This window comes from Oncorhynchus clarkii, unplaced genomic scaffold, assembly GCF_045791955.1.
Source record: "Oncorhynchus clarkii lewisi isolate Uvic-CL-2024 unplaced genomic scaffold, UVic_Ocla_1.0 unplaced_contig_5039_pilon_pilon, whole genome shotgun sequence".
Lineage (NCBI taxonomy): Eukaryota > Metazoa > Chordata > Actinopteri > Salmoniformes > Salmonidae > Oncorhynchus > Oncorhynchus clarkii.
This window is the reverse complement of record NW_027258465.1, coordinates 26204-42382: the sequence shown is the minus strand read 5'-3', so window position 1 is coordinate 42382 and position 16179 is coordinate 26204. Positions and strand designations below refer to the sequence as shown.

The following is a 16179-nucleotide window of genomic DNA, read 5'->3' as shown; positions in this document are numbered from 1 at the left end:
CTGTCTCTCCATGCCTCTTGGTCCGAGGCTTTGGGATAGTTAGAAGGCTGTCTCTCCATGCCTCTTGGTCCTGGGCTTTGGGATAGTTAGAAGGCTGTCTCTCCATGCCTCTTGGTCCTGGGCTTTGGGATAGTTAGAAGGCTGTCTCTCCATGCCTCTTGGTCCTGGGCTTTGGGATAGTTAGAAGGCTGTCTCTCTCCATGCCTCTTGGTCCTAGGCTTTGGGATAGTTAGAAGGCTGTCTCTCTCCATGTCTCCTGGTCCTAGGCTGTCTCTCCATGCCTCTTGGTCCTGGGCTTTGGGATAGTTAGTCTCTCCATGCCTCTTGGTCCTGGGCTTTGGGATAGTTAGTCTCTCCATGCCTCTTGGTCCTGGGCTTTGGTATAGTTAGTCTCTCCATGCCTCTTGGTCCTAGGCTTTGGGATAGTTAAAAGGCCAGAGGACCTGAGGGTACATAACTTAAAGCATGTCTGACATGTCTTGAGGTGCACAATCATGGATTTATTTAAAAACCAATAGAAGAATCTTCAAATTAATTCTAAAACTAGCAGGCAGCCAGTGCAGAGACCATTAAACTGGTGTAATGTGTGCTCTGTCTGGTCTTGGTCAGTACCCTGCAGCATTCTGTATGTTTTACAGTACAGAGACCATTAAACTGGTGTAATGTGTGTTCTCTGTCTGGTCCTGGTCAGTACCCTGCAGCATTCTGTATGTTTTACAGTACAGAGACCATTAAACTGGTGTAATGTGTGTTCTCTGTCTGGTCTTGGTCAGTACCCTGCAGCATTCTGTATGTTTTACAGTACAGAGACCATTAAACTGGTGTAATGTGTGTTCTCTGTCTGGTCCTGGTCAGTACCCTGCAGCATTCTGTATGTTTTACAGTACAGAGACCATTAAACTGGTGTAATGTGTGTTCTCTGTCTGGTCCTGGTCAGTACCCTGCAGCATTCTGTATGTTTTACAGTACAGAGACCATTAAACTGGTGTAATGTGTGTTCTCTCTGTCTGGTCTTGGTCAGTACCCTGCAGCATTCTGTATGTTTTACAGTACAGAGACCATTAAACTGGTGTAATGTGTGTTCTCTGTCTGGTCTTGGTCAGTACCCTGCAGCATTCTGTATGTTTTACAGTACAGAGACCATTAAACTGGTGTAATGTGTGTTCTCTCTGTCTGGTCTTGGTCAGTACCCTGCAGCATTCTGTATGTTTTACAGTACAGAGACCATTAAACTGGTGTAATGTGTGTTCTCTGTCTGGTCTTGGTCAGTACCCTGCAGCATTCTGTATGTTTTACAGTACAGAGACCATTAAACTGGTGTAATGTGTGCTCTGTCTGGTCTTGGTCAGTACCCTGCAGCATTCTGTATGTTTTACAGTACAGAGACCATTAAACTGGTGTAATGTGTGTTCTCTGTCTGGTCTTGGTCAGTACCCTGCAGCATTCTGTATGTTTTACAGTACAGAGACCATTAAACTGGTGTAATGTGTGTTCTCTCTGTCTGGTCTTGGTCAGTACCCTGCAGCATTCTGTATGTTTTACAGTACAGAGACCATTAAACTGGTGTAATGTGTGTTCTCTGTCTGGTCTTGGTCAGTACCCTGCAGCATTCTGTATGTTTTACAGTACAGAGACCATTAAACTGGTGTAATGTGTGTTCTCTATCTGGTCTTGGTCAGTACCCTGCAACATTCTGTATGTTTTGTAGTTGACCAATGGCTTCCTTGGGTAGACCAGACAGGAGAGCATTGCAGTAGTCAAGCCTGCTTGTAATAAAAGCATGGATGAGTCTCTATATCAGCTTGAGAGAGAAACGGCTACATCTTGGCAATGTACCTCAGGTGGTAAAAAGCTATTTTGGTCACATTCCTAATGTGTGATACAACATTTAGTTTAGAATCAAAAATAACACATTTTTTAAGGTATCTGTGACCAACAGATGCATATCGGTATTCCCAGTCATGTATAATTCATAGATTAGGGCACGATTTCCTTATATTAACTGTAATTTAGTAAAATATTTTAAAATGTTGCATTTATATTTTTGTTCAGTGTAAATTATAATCTAACACTGCCTCAAGGGATGATTTAGTGTAAATTATAATCTAACACTGCCTCAAGGGATGATTTAGTGTAAATTATAATCTAACACTGCCTCGAGGGAGGATTCAGTGTAAATTATAATCTAACACTGCCTCAAGGGAGGATTTAGTGTAAATTATAATCTAACACTGCCTCAAGGGAGGATTTAGTGTAAATTATAATCTAACACTGCCTCAAGGGAGGATTTAGTGTAAATTATAATCTAACGCTGCTTTCAAGGGAGGATTTAGTGTAAATTATAATCTAACACTGCCTCAAGGGAGGATTTAGTGTAAATTATAATCTAACACTGCCTCAAGGGAGGATTTAGTGTAAAGGGAGGATTTAGTGTAAATTATAATCTAACACTGCCTCAAGGGAGGATTTAGTGTAAAGGGAGGATTTAGTGTAAATTATAATCTAACACTGCCTCAAGGGAGGGCTCAAATCTTGGCAGATTAGAATGTTGTTGATGTCTGTAAACAGGAAGTCACCCCACAGGGTATCATTACGTCATAGATTCACTCTCGGGTTGGTGGTTATGCTGTGTTGCTTTGTGCACAGAGATCCTATTAAATTACTACATGTAATTCTATGGTTTTGTCTAATACATTTCTGTCTAATTCTATGGTTTTGTCTAATAAATTACTATGGAATTCTATGGTTTTGTCTAATAAATGACAATATTTAATTCTATGGTTTTGTATCTTACTTGTAGAACAGGACGTAGGCCTCAGCGTTCTGGACGCAGGACTCTGACACCTCCGTGACGCTCTGGTCGTCAAACTCATACCACAGGTTGTTCAGGTCATTCCTGCAGTAGGCTATGTAGTGACCACCTGGGAGGAGGAGGAGAACAGGTTGTTCAGGTCATTACTACAGTAGGCTATGTAGTGACCACCTGGGAGGAGGAGGAGAACAGGTTGTTCAGGTCATTCCTACAGTAGGCTATGTAGTGACCACCTGGGAGGAGGAAGAGAACAGGTTGTTCAGGTCATTACTACAGTAGGCTATGTAGTGACCACCTGGGAGGAGGAGGAGAACAGGTTGTTCAGGTCATTACTACAGTAGGCTATGTAGTGACCACCTGGGAGGAGGAGGAGAACAGGTTGTTCAGGTCATTACTACAGTAGGCTATGTAGTGACCACCTGGGAGGAGGAAGAGAACAGGTTGTCCAGGTCATTCCTACAGTAGGTTATGTAGTGACCACCTGGGAGGAGGAAGAGAACAGGTTGTTCAGGTAATTCCTTCAGTAGGTTATGTAGTGACCACCTGGGAGGAGGAGGAGAACAGGTTGTCCAGGTCATTCCTACAGTAGGTTGTTCAGGTCATTCCTACAGTAGGTTATGTAGTGACCACCTGGGAGGAGGAGGAGAACAGGTTGTCCAGGTCATTCCTACAGTAGGTTATGTAGTGACCACCTGGGAGGAGGAGGAGAACAGGTTGTCCAGGTCATTCCTACAGTAGGTTATGTAGTGACCACCTGGGAGGAGGAGGAGAACAGGTTGTTCAGGTCATTCCTACAGTAGGTTATGTAGTGACCACCTGGGAGGAGGAGGAGAACAGGTTGTTCAGGTAATTACTACAGTAGGTTATGTAGTGACCACCTGGGAGGAGGAAGAGAACAGGTTGTCCAGGTCATTCCTACAGTAGGTTGTTCAGGTCATTCCTACAGTAGGCTATGTAGTGACCACCTGGGAGGAGGAGGAGAACAGGTTGTTCAGGTCATTCCTACAGTAGGTTATGTAGTGACCACCTGGGAGGAGGAGGAGAACAGGTTGTTCAGGTAATTCCTTCAGTAGGTTATGTAGTGACCACCTGGGAGGAGGAGGAGAACAGGTTGTTCAGGTCATTCCTACAGTAGGTTGTTCAGGTCATTCCTACAGTAGGCTATGTAGTGACCACCTGGGAGGAGGAGGAGAACAGGTTGTTCAGGTCATTCCTACAGTAGGTTGTTCAGGTCATTCCTACAGTAGGCTATGTAGTGACCACCTGGGAGGAGGAGGAGAACAGGTTGTTCAGGTCATGTAGTGGCCACCTGGTGTTGAAAGTGCAGTTCATCCAACAGTAGTGAATGTACTTCTACACAGCAATGTTCCTGGAGCGTCACAATAATATCTCCTTTCATTCACTACTTCCCACAAATCTTAAAAGCATTTGGATTGGAGGCATGAGCTTGTCACTAGTGGGAGTTTCCACCAGATCTCTTTTACCAGTCATTTCCTTTCAAATCAGTGAAAGGAAAGTGAACAAGTGCACACTTAGGGAGGAAGGAGAGATCATTAGGAAGGAGAGATCATTAGGAAGGAGAGATCATTAGGAAGGAGAGATCATTAGGAAGGAGAGATCATTAGGAAGGAGAGATCATTAGGAAGGAGAGATCATTAGGAAGGAGAGATCATTAGGAAGTAGCCATAGACGAGGTTGGAGAAGGTTAGAAGTAAATCGAATCAAAAATGTGCTTTGCAACATTCTCTGTCAACAGGAATATCACTAACAGGGACATGCTGACTTACGGACCAGACCCTTCCCAACAATGCAGAGAGAGATTGATACATTCTTATAATTTTATAATTGAAAAATAATAAGAAATAAACAAAAACACTGAGTAATGCTAACTTGGCTATATACACACACAGGGTACCAGTTAGCTAGACAAGAAGAACACGGTAGTGAGAGGAACTTAAACCACTGCATGGATCTGTCCCAATCTCAATGAATCACGTTCAGTTTATTATTATACAGCCTCATAGGAGGGCCAACCAAAAACCATCATCTACCTCACAATGTCTACATCATCTGTTTAACAATGTTCAGAACGTTGGGGAATTGTCTCCGCTCAATCTACACATCTATCCTACACATTACCGCATCTATCCTACACATTACCGCATCTATCCTACACATTACCGCATCTATCCTACACATTACCGCATCTATCCTACACATTACCGCATCTATCCTACACATTACCGCATCTATCCTACACATTACCACATCTATCCTACACATTACCACATCTATCCTACACATTACCACATCATCCTACACATTACCACATTATCCTACACATTACCACATTACCGCATCTATCCTACACATTACCGCATCTATCCTACACATTACCGCATCTATCCTACACATTACCGCATCTATCCTACACATTACCACATTACCACATCATCCTACACATTACCACATTATCCTACACATTACCGCATCTATCCTACACATTACCGCATCTATTCTACACATTACCACATCTATCCTACACATTACCGCATCTATCCTACACATTACCGCGTCTATCCTACACATTACCGCATCTATCCTACACATTACCGCATCTATCCTACACATTACCGCATCTATCCTACACATTACCGCATCTATCCTACACATTACCACATCTATCCTACACATTACCACATTATCCTACACATTACCACATTATCCTACACATTACCGCATCTATCCTACACATTACCACATCTATCCTACACATTACCACATTATCCTACACATTACCACATTATCCTACACATTACCGCATCTATCCTACACATTACCGCATCTATCCTACACATTACCGCATCTATCCTACACATTACCACATCTATCCTACACATTACCACATCTATCCTACACATTACCACATCTATCCTACACATTACCACATCTATCCTACACATTACCACATCATCCTACACATTACCACATCATCCTACACATTACCGCGTCTATCCTACACATTACCACATCATCCTACACATTACCACATCTATCCTACACATTACCGCATCTATCCTACACATTACCACATCTATCCTACACATTACCACATCTATCCTACACATTACCGCATCTATCCTACACATTACCGCATCTATCCTACACATTACCGCATCTATCCTACACATTACCACATCATCCTACACATTACCACATCATCCTACACATTACCACATCTATCCTACACATTACCGCATCTATCCTTACACATTACCGCGTCATCCTACACATTACCACATCATCCTACACATTACCACATCATCCTACACATTACCACATCATTCTACACATTACCGCATCTATCCTACACATTACCGCATCATCCTACACATTACCGCATCATCCTACACATTACCACATCTATCCTACACATTACCACATTATCCTACACATTACCACATTATCCTACACATTACCCTATACATTACCACATCTATCCTACACATTACCATAACTATCCCACATTTATATCTGAAAGCTCTAGCATCCTCCCATCTTAGAGGGGGCTTGGCCAGTGGCCCGGATGGAACACTCACTGCTGGCGGTGCCATGGTGACAGATGACCGACAGCAGGTCGTAGGAGGTGGTGTGGGCGGAGCTATCCTTGGCCAGGAAGGGCTGCAGGTCCAGGCCCTCCAATGGGAAGGAGACGTGAGTCCCGATCTTAGTGGAGAACATCAGCTCGTGTCTAAACCGCTTCAGGTGGATGCACAGGATCTGGAGGGGATGACAAATCATTTAATATTCAACTGTGGTTTAGTAGTTGTGACATAACTTGATGGCTTTTCTAATGTGTTGGAGCACTCACCTCAGGAACACTCTGAACTTTACAGAATTTCACTCCGTTCCGTAATCTAGGAGAATATTTAAAAAAAACAGTCTTTATTCATGTAGGAGTTTAACTTCCGTCATCTAACAATTTAAAATCTCCTTTTTAAAGTGGGAGTTGTGAGGTACTCACTTCTTGCATTTCTCACAGCTGTACATGTTGTCTCCTTTCAGCTCGTCCCGGGCAAAGAAGGCAGCCAGACAGTCCTGTAGGGTCACCACAGGACCCCAGAACCAGCTGGAACACAAGGACACAGTTTAACCATTAACAGACTAGACTTCACACAACTTACTGACACAACTCACTAGCAATGTGTTTATCGGCTTTAACCAAGGAATATCCTTGTTTTTCTGGTCGAGTCACATGCTCAGGAAAAACTGTTGACCCCGATACTACACACTTGGTGTCAGCAGACTGACCCCTATACTACACACTTGGTGTCAGCAGACTGACCCCTATACGTTGACCCCTATACTACCCACTTGGTGTCAACAGACTATCCCCTATACGTTGACCCCTATACTACACACTTGGTGTCAGACTATCCCCTATACATTGACCCCTATACGTTGGCCCCTATACGTTGGCCCCTATACAACACACTCTGGGCTCCATTTTCGGCTGGCGTTAAGGCGGCGCTAGTGTCAAATGCTCTTTTCGACTTGTAAAAGCCAGCGCTCTGCTTTTTTCCAACCCTAGCCTTAGGGCTGGTAATTCACCTGTCTTATATCAGCTCGCTAGAGCTTTTCCGTGTCCTCAAAACGTGTGCCAATGTGCCAATTTCAAGCAACTCTACTGGTGATATTTAAGACTCACCAAATGCTGGTCTTAGCGGTAATGCAAATCGGTTGTGGCACCAATTATTCAGTGGAGGCGCACAGTATTTTATTTAACATTTATTTAACGAGGCAAGTCAGTTAAGAACAAATTATTATTTACAATGACGGCCTAGCCGGGCCAAACCCGGACGATGCTGGGCCCAATTGTGCTCCGCCCTATGGGACTCCCAATCATGGCCGGTTGTGATACAGCCTGGAATCGAACCAGGGTCTGTAGTGATGCCTCTAGCACTGAAATGCAGTGCCACTTGGGAGCCTGATCAGTAGTCAATAAACAATATTTATTTAAAATATCACGAGCAGCAAATCAGTCAAACATTCCCCCTTTCTTCTTTATATTGGACATTATTTTTGTCCTTACAGCTTCTGTGAAAAGTTTGGATTTATGTGCGATGCCCACTGAATGAAAGGTGTCAGTGACTGTAGGAAGTGTGTTTAGGAACATCAAGTTATTACAATAGACTGCTTATTGTTTTTCCTTTATCCTTGGCCACTTTCATCGGTTGGTCCCAACTGTCAAATAGCGGGGAATTCTGATCGCTGTCCTTGGTGCTGAACCCACTGTAGCCTAGACTACAGTGGAGGCTGGTGAGGGGAGGACGGCTCATAATAATGTCTGGAACGGAGCAAATGGAATGGCATCAAACACCTGGAAACCATGGAAACCATTTATTTGATACCGTTCCACCAATTCCGCTCCAGCCGTTACCACGAGCCCGTCCTCCCCAATTAAAGTGCCACCAGCCTCCTGTGCTAGACTATTAGTTTACCTTTCACATGGCAAAGTCACCAACAGGCCATATCAGGCGATGGTAGGCTAATCTTATTTTAATGTTTTGGGCAATGTCCAACTGTCCATGGCTTGAACATGCATGGCATTTTCTAAATGTGAATGTGTATAAACTAATATTTCCACGTTAAAGCCAATAAAATAAAAACGTTAATTGGCTACATGGCTGTTATAACGAGGCCTATTATAGGGTTAGTGAATATACCATTTAATAAACTATATTCAGGGAACAAGGCTAACATCCATGCCTCCTGCCAGAGCCCTTTGGCCAACGTGTGAACACAGCCTTATCCTCATGGAACGAGACATGGGATTTATGATATGTTCCTGACCCCATCCTATGTAGAAAAAAATATAGTTGTTGGTTTAAAATAATTTGTTATATCAAATGAGACATTAAAAAACTACTATCAAAACATATTAAAAATGGTTCACACCGAAGGCCCCGTGGGGGAATACCTTCCGAAGGCCCCGTGGGGGAATACCTTCCGAAGGCCCCGTGGGGGAATACCTTCCGAAGGCCCCGTGGGGGAATACCTTCCGAAGGCCCCGTGGGGGAATACCTTCCGAAGGCCCCGTGGGGGAATACCTTCCGAAGGCCCCGTGGGGGAATACCTTCCGAAGGCCCCGTGGGGGAATACCTTCCGAAGGCCCCGTGGGGGAAACCTTCCGAAGGCCCCGTGGGGGATACCTTCCGAAGGCCCCGTGGGGAATACCGTCCGAAGGCCCCGTGGGGAATACCGTCCGAAGGCCCCGTGGGGAATACCGTCCGAAGGCCCCGTGGGGATACCTTCCGAAGGCCCCGTGGGGATACCTTCCGAAGGCCCTGTAGTAATGTATTAAGTAACTAATAACATAACAGATGTGTTTGCATTTGGATTTATTATGGATCCCGAATAGTTCCTGTCAAGGCAGCAGCTACTCTTCCTGGGGGGTACCCATAAGGGGGTATAATAGTTAGGGTCCCCAGGCTGTCTGTACCCATAAGGGGGTATAATAGTTAGGGTCCCCAGGCTGTCTGTACCCATAAGGGGGTATAATAGTTAGGGTCCCCAGGCTGTCTGTACCCATTAAAGGGTATAATAGTTAGGGTCACCAGGCTGTCTGTACCCATAAGGGGGTATAATAGTTGGGGTCCCCAGGCTGTCTGTACCCATAAGGGGGTATAATAGTTAGGGTCCCCAGGCTGTCTGTACCCATTAAAGGGTATAATAGTTAGGGTCACCAGGCTGTCTGTACCCATTAAAGGGTATAATAGTTAGGGTCCCCAGGCTGTCTGTACCCATTAAAGGGTATAATAGTTAGGGTCCCCAGGCTGTCTGTACCCATAAGGGGGTATAATAGTTAGGGTCACCAGGCTGTCTGTACCCATTAAAGGGTATAATAGTTAGGGTCACCAGGCTGTCTGTACCCATTAAAGGGTATAATAGTTAGGGTCACCAGGCTGTCTGTACCCATTAAAGGGTATAATAGTTAGGGTCCCCAGGCTGTCTGTACCCATTAAAGGGTATAATAGTTAGGGTCACCAGGCTGTCTGTACCCATAAGGGGGTATAATAGTTAGGGTCACCAGGCTGTCTGTACCCATTAAAGGGTATAATAGTTAGGGTCCCCAGGCTGTCTGTACCCATTAAAGGGTATAATAGTTAGGGTCACCAGGCTGTCTGTACCCATAAGGGGGTATAATAGTTAGGGTCACCAGGCTGTCTGTACCCATTAAAGGGTATAATAGTTAGGGTCACCAGGCTGTCTGTACCCATTAAAGGGTATAATAGTTAGGGTCACCAGGCTGTCTGTACCCATTAAAGGGTATAATAGTTAGGGTCACCAGGCTGTCTGTACCCATTAAAGGGTATAATAGTTAGGGTCCCCAGGCTGTCTGTACCCATTAAAGGGTATAATAGTTAGGGTCCCCAGGCTGTCTGTACCCATTAAAGGGTATAATAGTTAGGGTCCCCAGGCTGTCTGTACCCATTAAAGGGTATAATAGTTAGGGTCACCAGGCTGTCTGTACCCATAAGGGGGTATAATAGTTAGGGTCACCAGGCTGTCTGTACCCATTAAAGGGTATAATAGTTAGGGTCCCCAGGCTGTCTGTACCCATTAAAGGGTATAATAGTTAGGGTCACCAGGCTGTCTGTACCCATTAAAGGGTATAATAGTTAGGGTCACCAGGCTGTCTGTACCCATTAAAGTGTATAATAGTTAGGGTCACCAGGCTGTCTGTACCCATTAAAGGGTATAATAGTTAGGGTCACCAGGCTGTCTGTACCCATTAAAGGGTATAATAGTTAGGGTCACCAGGCTGTCTGTACTCATAAGGGGGTATAATAGTTAGGGTATAATAGTTAGGGTCACCAGGCTGTCTGTACCCATAAGGGGGTATAATAGTTAGGGTCCCCAGGCTGTCTGTACCCATTAAAGGGTATAATAGTTAGGGTCCCCAGGCTGTCTGTACCCATTAAAGGGTATAATAGTTAGGGTCACCAGGCTGTCTGTACCCATAAGGGGGTATAATAGTTAGGGTATAATAGTTAGGGTCACCAGGCTGTCTGTACCCATTAAAGGGTATAATAGTTAGGGTCACCAGGCTGTCTGTACCCATTAAAGGGTATAATAGTTAGGGTCACCAGGCTGTCTGTACCCATTATAGGGTATAATAGTTAGGGTCCCCAGGCTGTCTGTACCCATTAAAGGGTATAATAGTTAGGGTCCCCAGGCTGTCTGTACCCATTAAAGGGTATAATAGTTAGGGTCACCAGGCTGTCTGTACCCATTAAAGGGTATAATAGTTAGGGTCACCAGGCTGTCTGTACCCATTAAAGGGTATAATAGTTAGGGTCACCAGGCTGTCTGTACCCATTAAAGGGTATAATAGTTAGGGTCACCAGGCTGTCTGTACCCATTAAAGGGTATAATAGTTAGGGTCCCCAGGCTGTCTGTACCCATTAAAGGGTATAATAGTTAGGGTCACCAGGCTGTCTGTACCCATTAAAGGGTATAATAGTTAGGGTCACCAGGCTGTCTGTACCCATTATAGGGTATAATAGTTAGGGTCACCAGGCTGTCTGTACCCATTAAAGGGTATAATAGTTAGGGTCACCAGGCTGTCTGTACCCATAAGGGGGTATAATAGTTAGGGTATAATAGTTAGGGTCACCAGGCTGTCTGTACCCATTAAAGGGTATAATAGTTAGGGTCACCAGGCTGTCTGTACCCATAAGGGGGTATAATAGTTAGGGTCCCCAGGCTGTCTGTACCCATTAAAGGGTATAATAGTTAGGGTCACCAGGCTGTCTGTACCCATTAAAGGGTATAATAGTTAGGGTCACCAGGCTGTCTGTAACCATTAAAGGGTATAATAGTTAGGGTCACCAGGCTGTCTGTACCCATTAAAGGGTATAATAGTTAGGGTCCCCAGGCTGTCTGTACCCATTAAAGTGTATAATAGTTAGGGTCACCAGGCTGTCTGTACCCATTAAAGGGTATAATAGTTAGGGTCACCAGGCTGTCTGTACCCATTAAAGGGTATAATAGTTAGGGTCCCCAGGCTGTCTGTACCCATAAGGGGGTATAATAGTTAGGGCCCCCAGGCTGTCTGTACCCATTAAAGGGTATAATAGTTAGGGTCACCAGGCTGTCTGTACCCATAAGGGGGTATAATAGTTAGGGTCACCAGGCTGTCTGTACCCATTAAAGGGTATAATAGTTAGGGTCACCAGGCTGTCTGTACCCATTAAAGGGTATAATAGTTAGGGTATAATAGTTAGGGTCACCAGGCTGTCTGTACCCATAAGGGGGTATAATAGTTAGGGTCACCAGGCTGTCTGTACCCATTAAAGGGTATAATAGTTAGGGTCACCAGGCTGTCTGTACCCATTAAAGGGTATAATAGTTAGGGTCACCAGGCTGTCTGTACCCATTAAAGGGTATAATAGTTAGGGTCCCCAGGCTGTCTGTACCCATTAAAGGGTATAATAGTTAGGGTCACCAGGCTGTCTGTACCCATTAAAGGGTATAATAGTTAGGGTCCCCAGGCTGTCTGTACCCATTAAAGGGTATAATAGTTAGGGTCCCCAGGCTGTCTGTACCCATTATAGGGTATAATAGTTAGGGTCCCCAGGCTGTCTGTACCCATTAAAGGGTATAATAGTTAGGGTCCCCAGGCTGTCTGTACCCATTAAAGGGTATAATAGTTAGGGTCCCCAGGCTGTCTGTACCCATTAAAGGGTATAATAGTTAGGGTCCCCAGGCTGTCTGTACCCATTAAAGGGTATAATAGTTAGGGTATAATAGTTAGGGTCACCAGGCTGTCTGTACCCATAAGGGGGTATAATAGTTAGGGTCCCCAGGCTGTCTGTACCCATTAAAGGGTATAATAGTTAGGGCCCCCAGGCTGTCTGTACCCATTAAAGGGTATAATAGTTAGGGTCACCAGGCTGTCTGTACCCATTAAAGGGTATAATAGTTAGGGTCACCAGGCTGTCTGTACCCATAAGGGGGTATAATAGTTAGGGTCCCCAGGCTGTCTGTACCCATTAAAGGGTATAATAGTTAGGGTCACCAGGCTGTCTGTACCCATTAAAGGGTATAATAGTTAGGGTCACCAGGCTGTCTGTACCTATTAAAGGGTATAATAGTTAGGGTCACCAGGCTGTCTGTACCCATAAGGGGGTATAATAGTTAGGGTCACCAGGCTGTCTGTACCCATTAAAGGGTATAATAGTTAGGGTCCCCAGGCTGTCTGTACCCATTAAAGGGTATAATAGTTAGGGTATAATAGTTAGGGTCACCAGGCTGTCTGTACCTATTAAAGGGTATAATAGTTAGGGTCACCAGGCTGTCTGTACCTATTAAAGGGTATAATAGTTAGGGTCACCAGGCTGTCTGTACCCATAAGGGGGTATAATAGTTAGGGTCACCAGGCTGTCTGTACCCATTAAAGGGTATAATAGTTAGGGTCCCCAGGCTGTCTGTACCCATAAGGGGGTATAATAGTTAGGGTCCCCAGGCTGTCTGTACCCATTAAAGGGTATAATAGTTAGGGTCCCCAGGCTGTCTGTACCCATTAAAGGGTATAATAGTTAGGGTCCCCAGGCTGTCTGTACCCATTAAAGGGTATAATAGTTAGGGTCACCAGGCTGTCTGTACCCATTAAAGGGTATAATAGTTAGGGTATAATAGTTAGGGTCACCAGGCTGTCTGTACCCATTAAAGGGTATAATAGTTAGGGTCCCCAGGCTGTCTGTACCCATTAAAGGGTATAATAGTTAGGGTCACCAGGCTGTCTGTACCCATTAAAGGGTATAATAGTTAGGGTCACCAGGCTGTCTGTACCCATTAAAGGGTATAATAGTTAGGGTCACCAGGCTGTCTGTACCCATTAAAGGGTATAATAGTTAGGGTCACCAGGCTGTCTGTACCCATTAAAGGGTATAATAGTTAGGGTCACCAGGCTGTCTGTACCCATAAGGGGGTATAATAGTTAGGGTCACCAGGCTGTCTGTAACCATTAAAGTGTATAATAGTTAGGGTCCCCAGGCTGTCTGTACCCATTAAAGGGTATAATAGTTAGGGTCACCAGGCTGTCTGTACCCATTAAAGGGTATAATAGTTAGGGTCACCAGGCTGTCTGTACCCATTAAAGGGTATAATAGTTAGGGTATAATAGTTAGGGTCACCAGGCTGTCTGTACCTATTAAAGGGTATAATAGTTAGGGTCACCAGGCTGTCTGTACCTATTAAAGGGTATAATAGTTAGGGTCACCAGGCTGTCTGTACCCATAAGGGGGTATAATAGTTAGGGTCACCAGGCTGTCTGTACCCATTAAAGGGTATAATAGTTAGGGTCCCCAGGCTGTCTGTACCCATAAGGGGGTATAATAGTTAGGGTCCCCAGGCTGTCTGTACCCATTAAAGGGTATAATAGTTAGGGTCCCCAGGCTGTCTGTACCCATTAAAGGGTATAATAGTTAGGGTCCCCAGGCTGTCTGTACCCATTAAAGGGTATAATAGTTAGGGTCACCAGGCTGTCTGTACCCATTAAAGGGTATAATAGTTAGGGTATAATAGTTAGGGTCACCAGGCTGTCTGTACCCATTAAAGGGTATAATAGTTAGGGTCCCCAGGCTGTCTGTACCCATTAAAGGGTATAATAGTTAGGGTCACCAGGCTGTCTGTACCCATTAAAGGGTATAATAGTTAGGGTCACCAGGCTGTCTGTACCCATTAAAGGGTATAATAGTTAGGGTCACCAGGCTGTCTGTACCCATTAAAGGGTATAATAGTTAGGGTCACCAGGCTGTCTGTACCCATTAAAGGGTATAATAGTTAGGGTCACCAGGCTGTCTGTACCCATTAAAGGGTATAATAGTTAGGGTCCCCAGGCTGTCTGTACCCATTAAAGGGTATAATAGTTAGGGTCACCAGGCTGTCTGTACCCATTAAAGGGTATAATAGTTAGGGTCCCCAGGCTGTCTGTACCCATTATAGGGTATAATAGTTAGGGTCCCCAGGCTGTCTGTACCCATTAAAGTGTATAATAGTTAGGGTCCCCAGGCTGTCTGTACCCATTAAAGTGTATAATAGTTAGGGTCCCCAGGCTGTCTGTACCCATTAAAGGGTATAATAGTTAGGGTCACCAGGCTGTCTGTACCCATTAAAGGGTATAATAGTTAGGGTCACCAGGCTGTCTGTACCCATTAAAGGGTATAATAGTTAGGGTCACCAGGCTGTCTGTACCCATAAGGGGGTATAATAGTTAGGGTCCCCAGGCTGTCTGTACCCATTAAAGGGTATAATAGTTAGGGTCACCAGGCTGTCTGTACCCATAAGGGGGTATAATAGTTAGGGTCCCCAGGCTGTCTGTACCCATAAGGGGGTATAATAGTTAGGGTCACCAGGCTGTCTGTACCCATAAGGGGGTATAATAGTTAGGGTCCCCAGGCTGTCTGTACCCATTAAAGGGTATAATAGTTAGGGTCACCAGGCTGTCTGTACCCATAAGGGGGTATAATAGTTAGGGTCCCCAGGCTGTCTGTACCCATAAGGGGGTATAATAGTTAGGGTCACCAGGCTGTCTGTACCCATTAAAGGGTATAATAGTTAGGGTCACCAGGCTGTCTGTACCCATTAAAGGGTATAATAGTTAGGGTCACCAGGCTGTCTGTACCCATTAAAGGGTATAATAGTTAGGGTCACCAGGCTGTCTGTACCCATAAGGGGGTATAATAGTTAGGGTCACCAGGCTGTCTGTACCCATTAAAGGGTATAATAGTTAGGGTCACCAGGCTGTCTGTACCCATTAAAGGGTATAATAGTTAGGGTCACCAGGCTGTCTGTACCCATTAAAGGGTATAATAGTTAGGGTCACCAGGCTGTCTGTACCCATTAAAGTGTATAATAGTTAGGGTCACCAGGCTGTCTGTACCCATTAAAGGGTATAATAGTTAGGGTCACCAGGCTGTCTGTACCCATTAAAGGGTATAATAGTTAGGGTCACCAGGCTGTCTGTACCCATTAAAGGGTATAATAGTTAGGGTCACCAGGCTGTCTGTACCCATTAAAGTGTATAATAGTTAGGGTCACCAGGCTGTCTGTACCCATTAAATGGTATAATAGTTAGGGTCACCAGGCTGTCTGTACCCATTAAAGGGTATAATAGTTAGGGTCACCAGGCTGTCTGTACCCATTAAAGGGTATAATAGTTAGGGTCACCAGGCTGTCTGTACCCATAAGGGGGTATAATAGTTAGGGTCACCAGGCTGTCTGTACCCATTAAAGGGTATAATAGTTAGGGTATAATAGTTAGGGTCACCAGGCTGTCTGTACCCATTAAAGGGTATAAT

At 44.7% G+C, this 16179-nt stretch overlaps 1 protein-coding gene across 1 annotated transcript in view; it reads right to left on the bottom strand.

Annotated features, from left to right (window-relative positions):
• LOC139396986 (ubiquitin carboxyl-terminal hydrolase 33-like) overlaps positions 1-16179 on the bottom strand; it is a 52245-nt gene that overhangs the window by 13564 nt on the left and 22502 nt on the right. The window contains exons 13-16 of the mRNA XM_071143933.1: positions 6837-6941; positions 6684-6729; positions 6412-6592; positions 2795-2921 (exon numbers count right to left, since the gene is read on the bottom strand). Coding sequence (XP_071000034.1) covers positions 2795-2921; positions 6412-6592; positions 6684-6729; positions 6837-6941 — 459 coding nt within the window. The remainder of the gene's footprint in view (positions 1-2794; positions 2922-6411; positions 6593-6683; positions 6730-6836; positions 6942-16179) is intronic.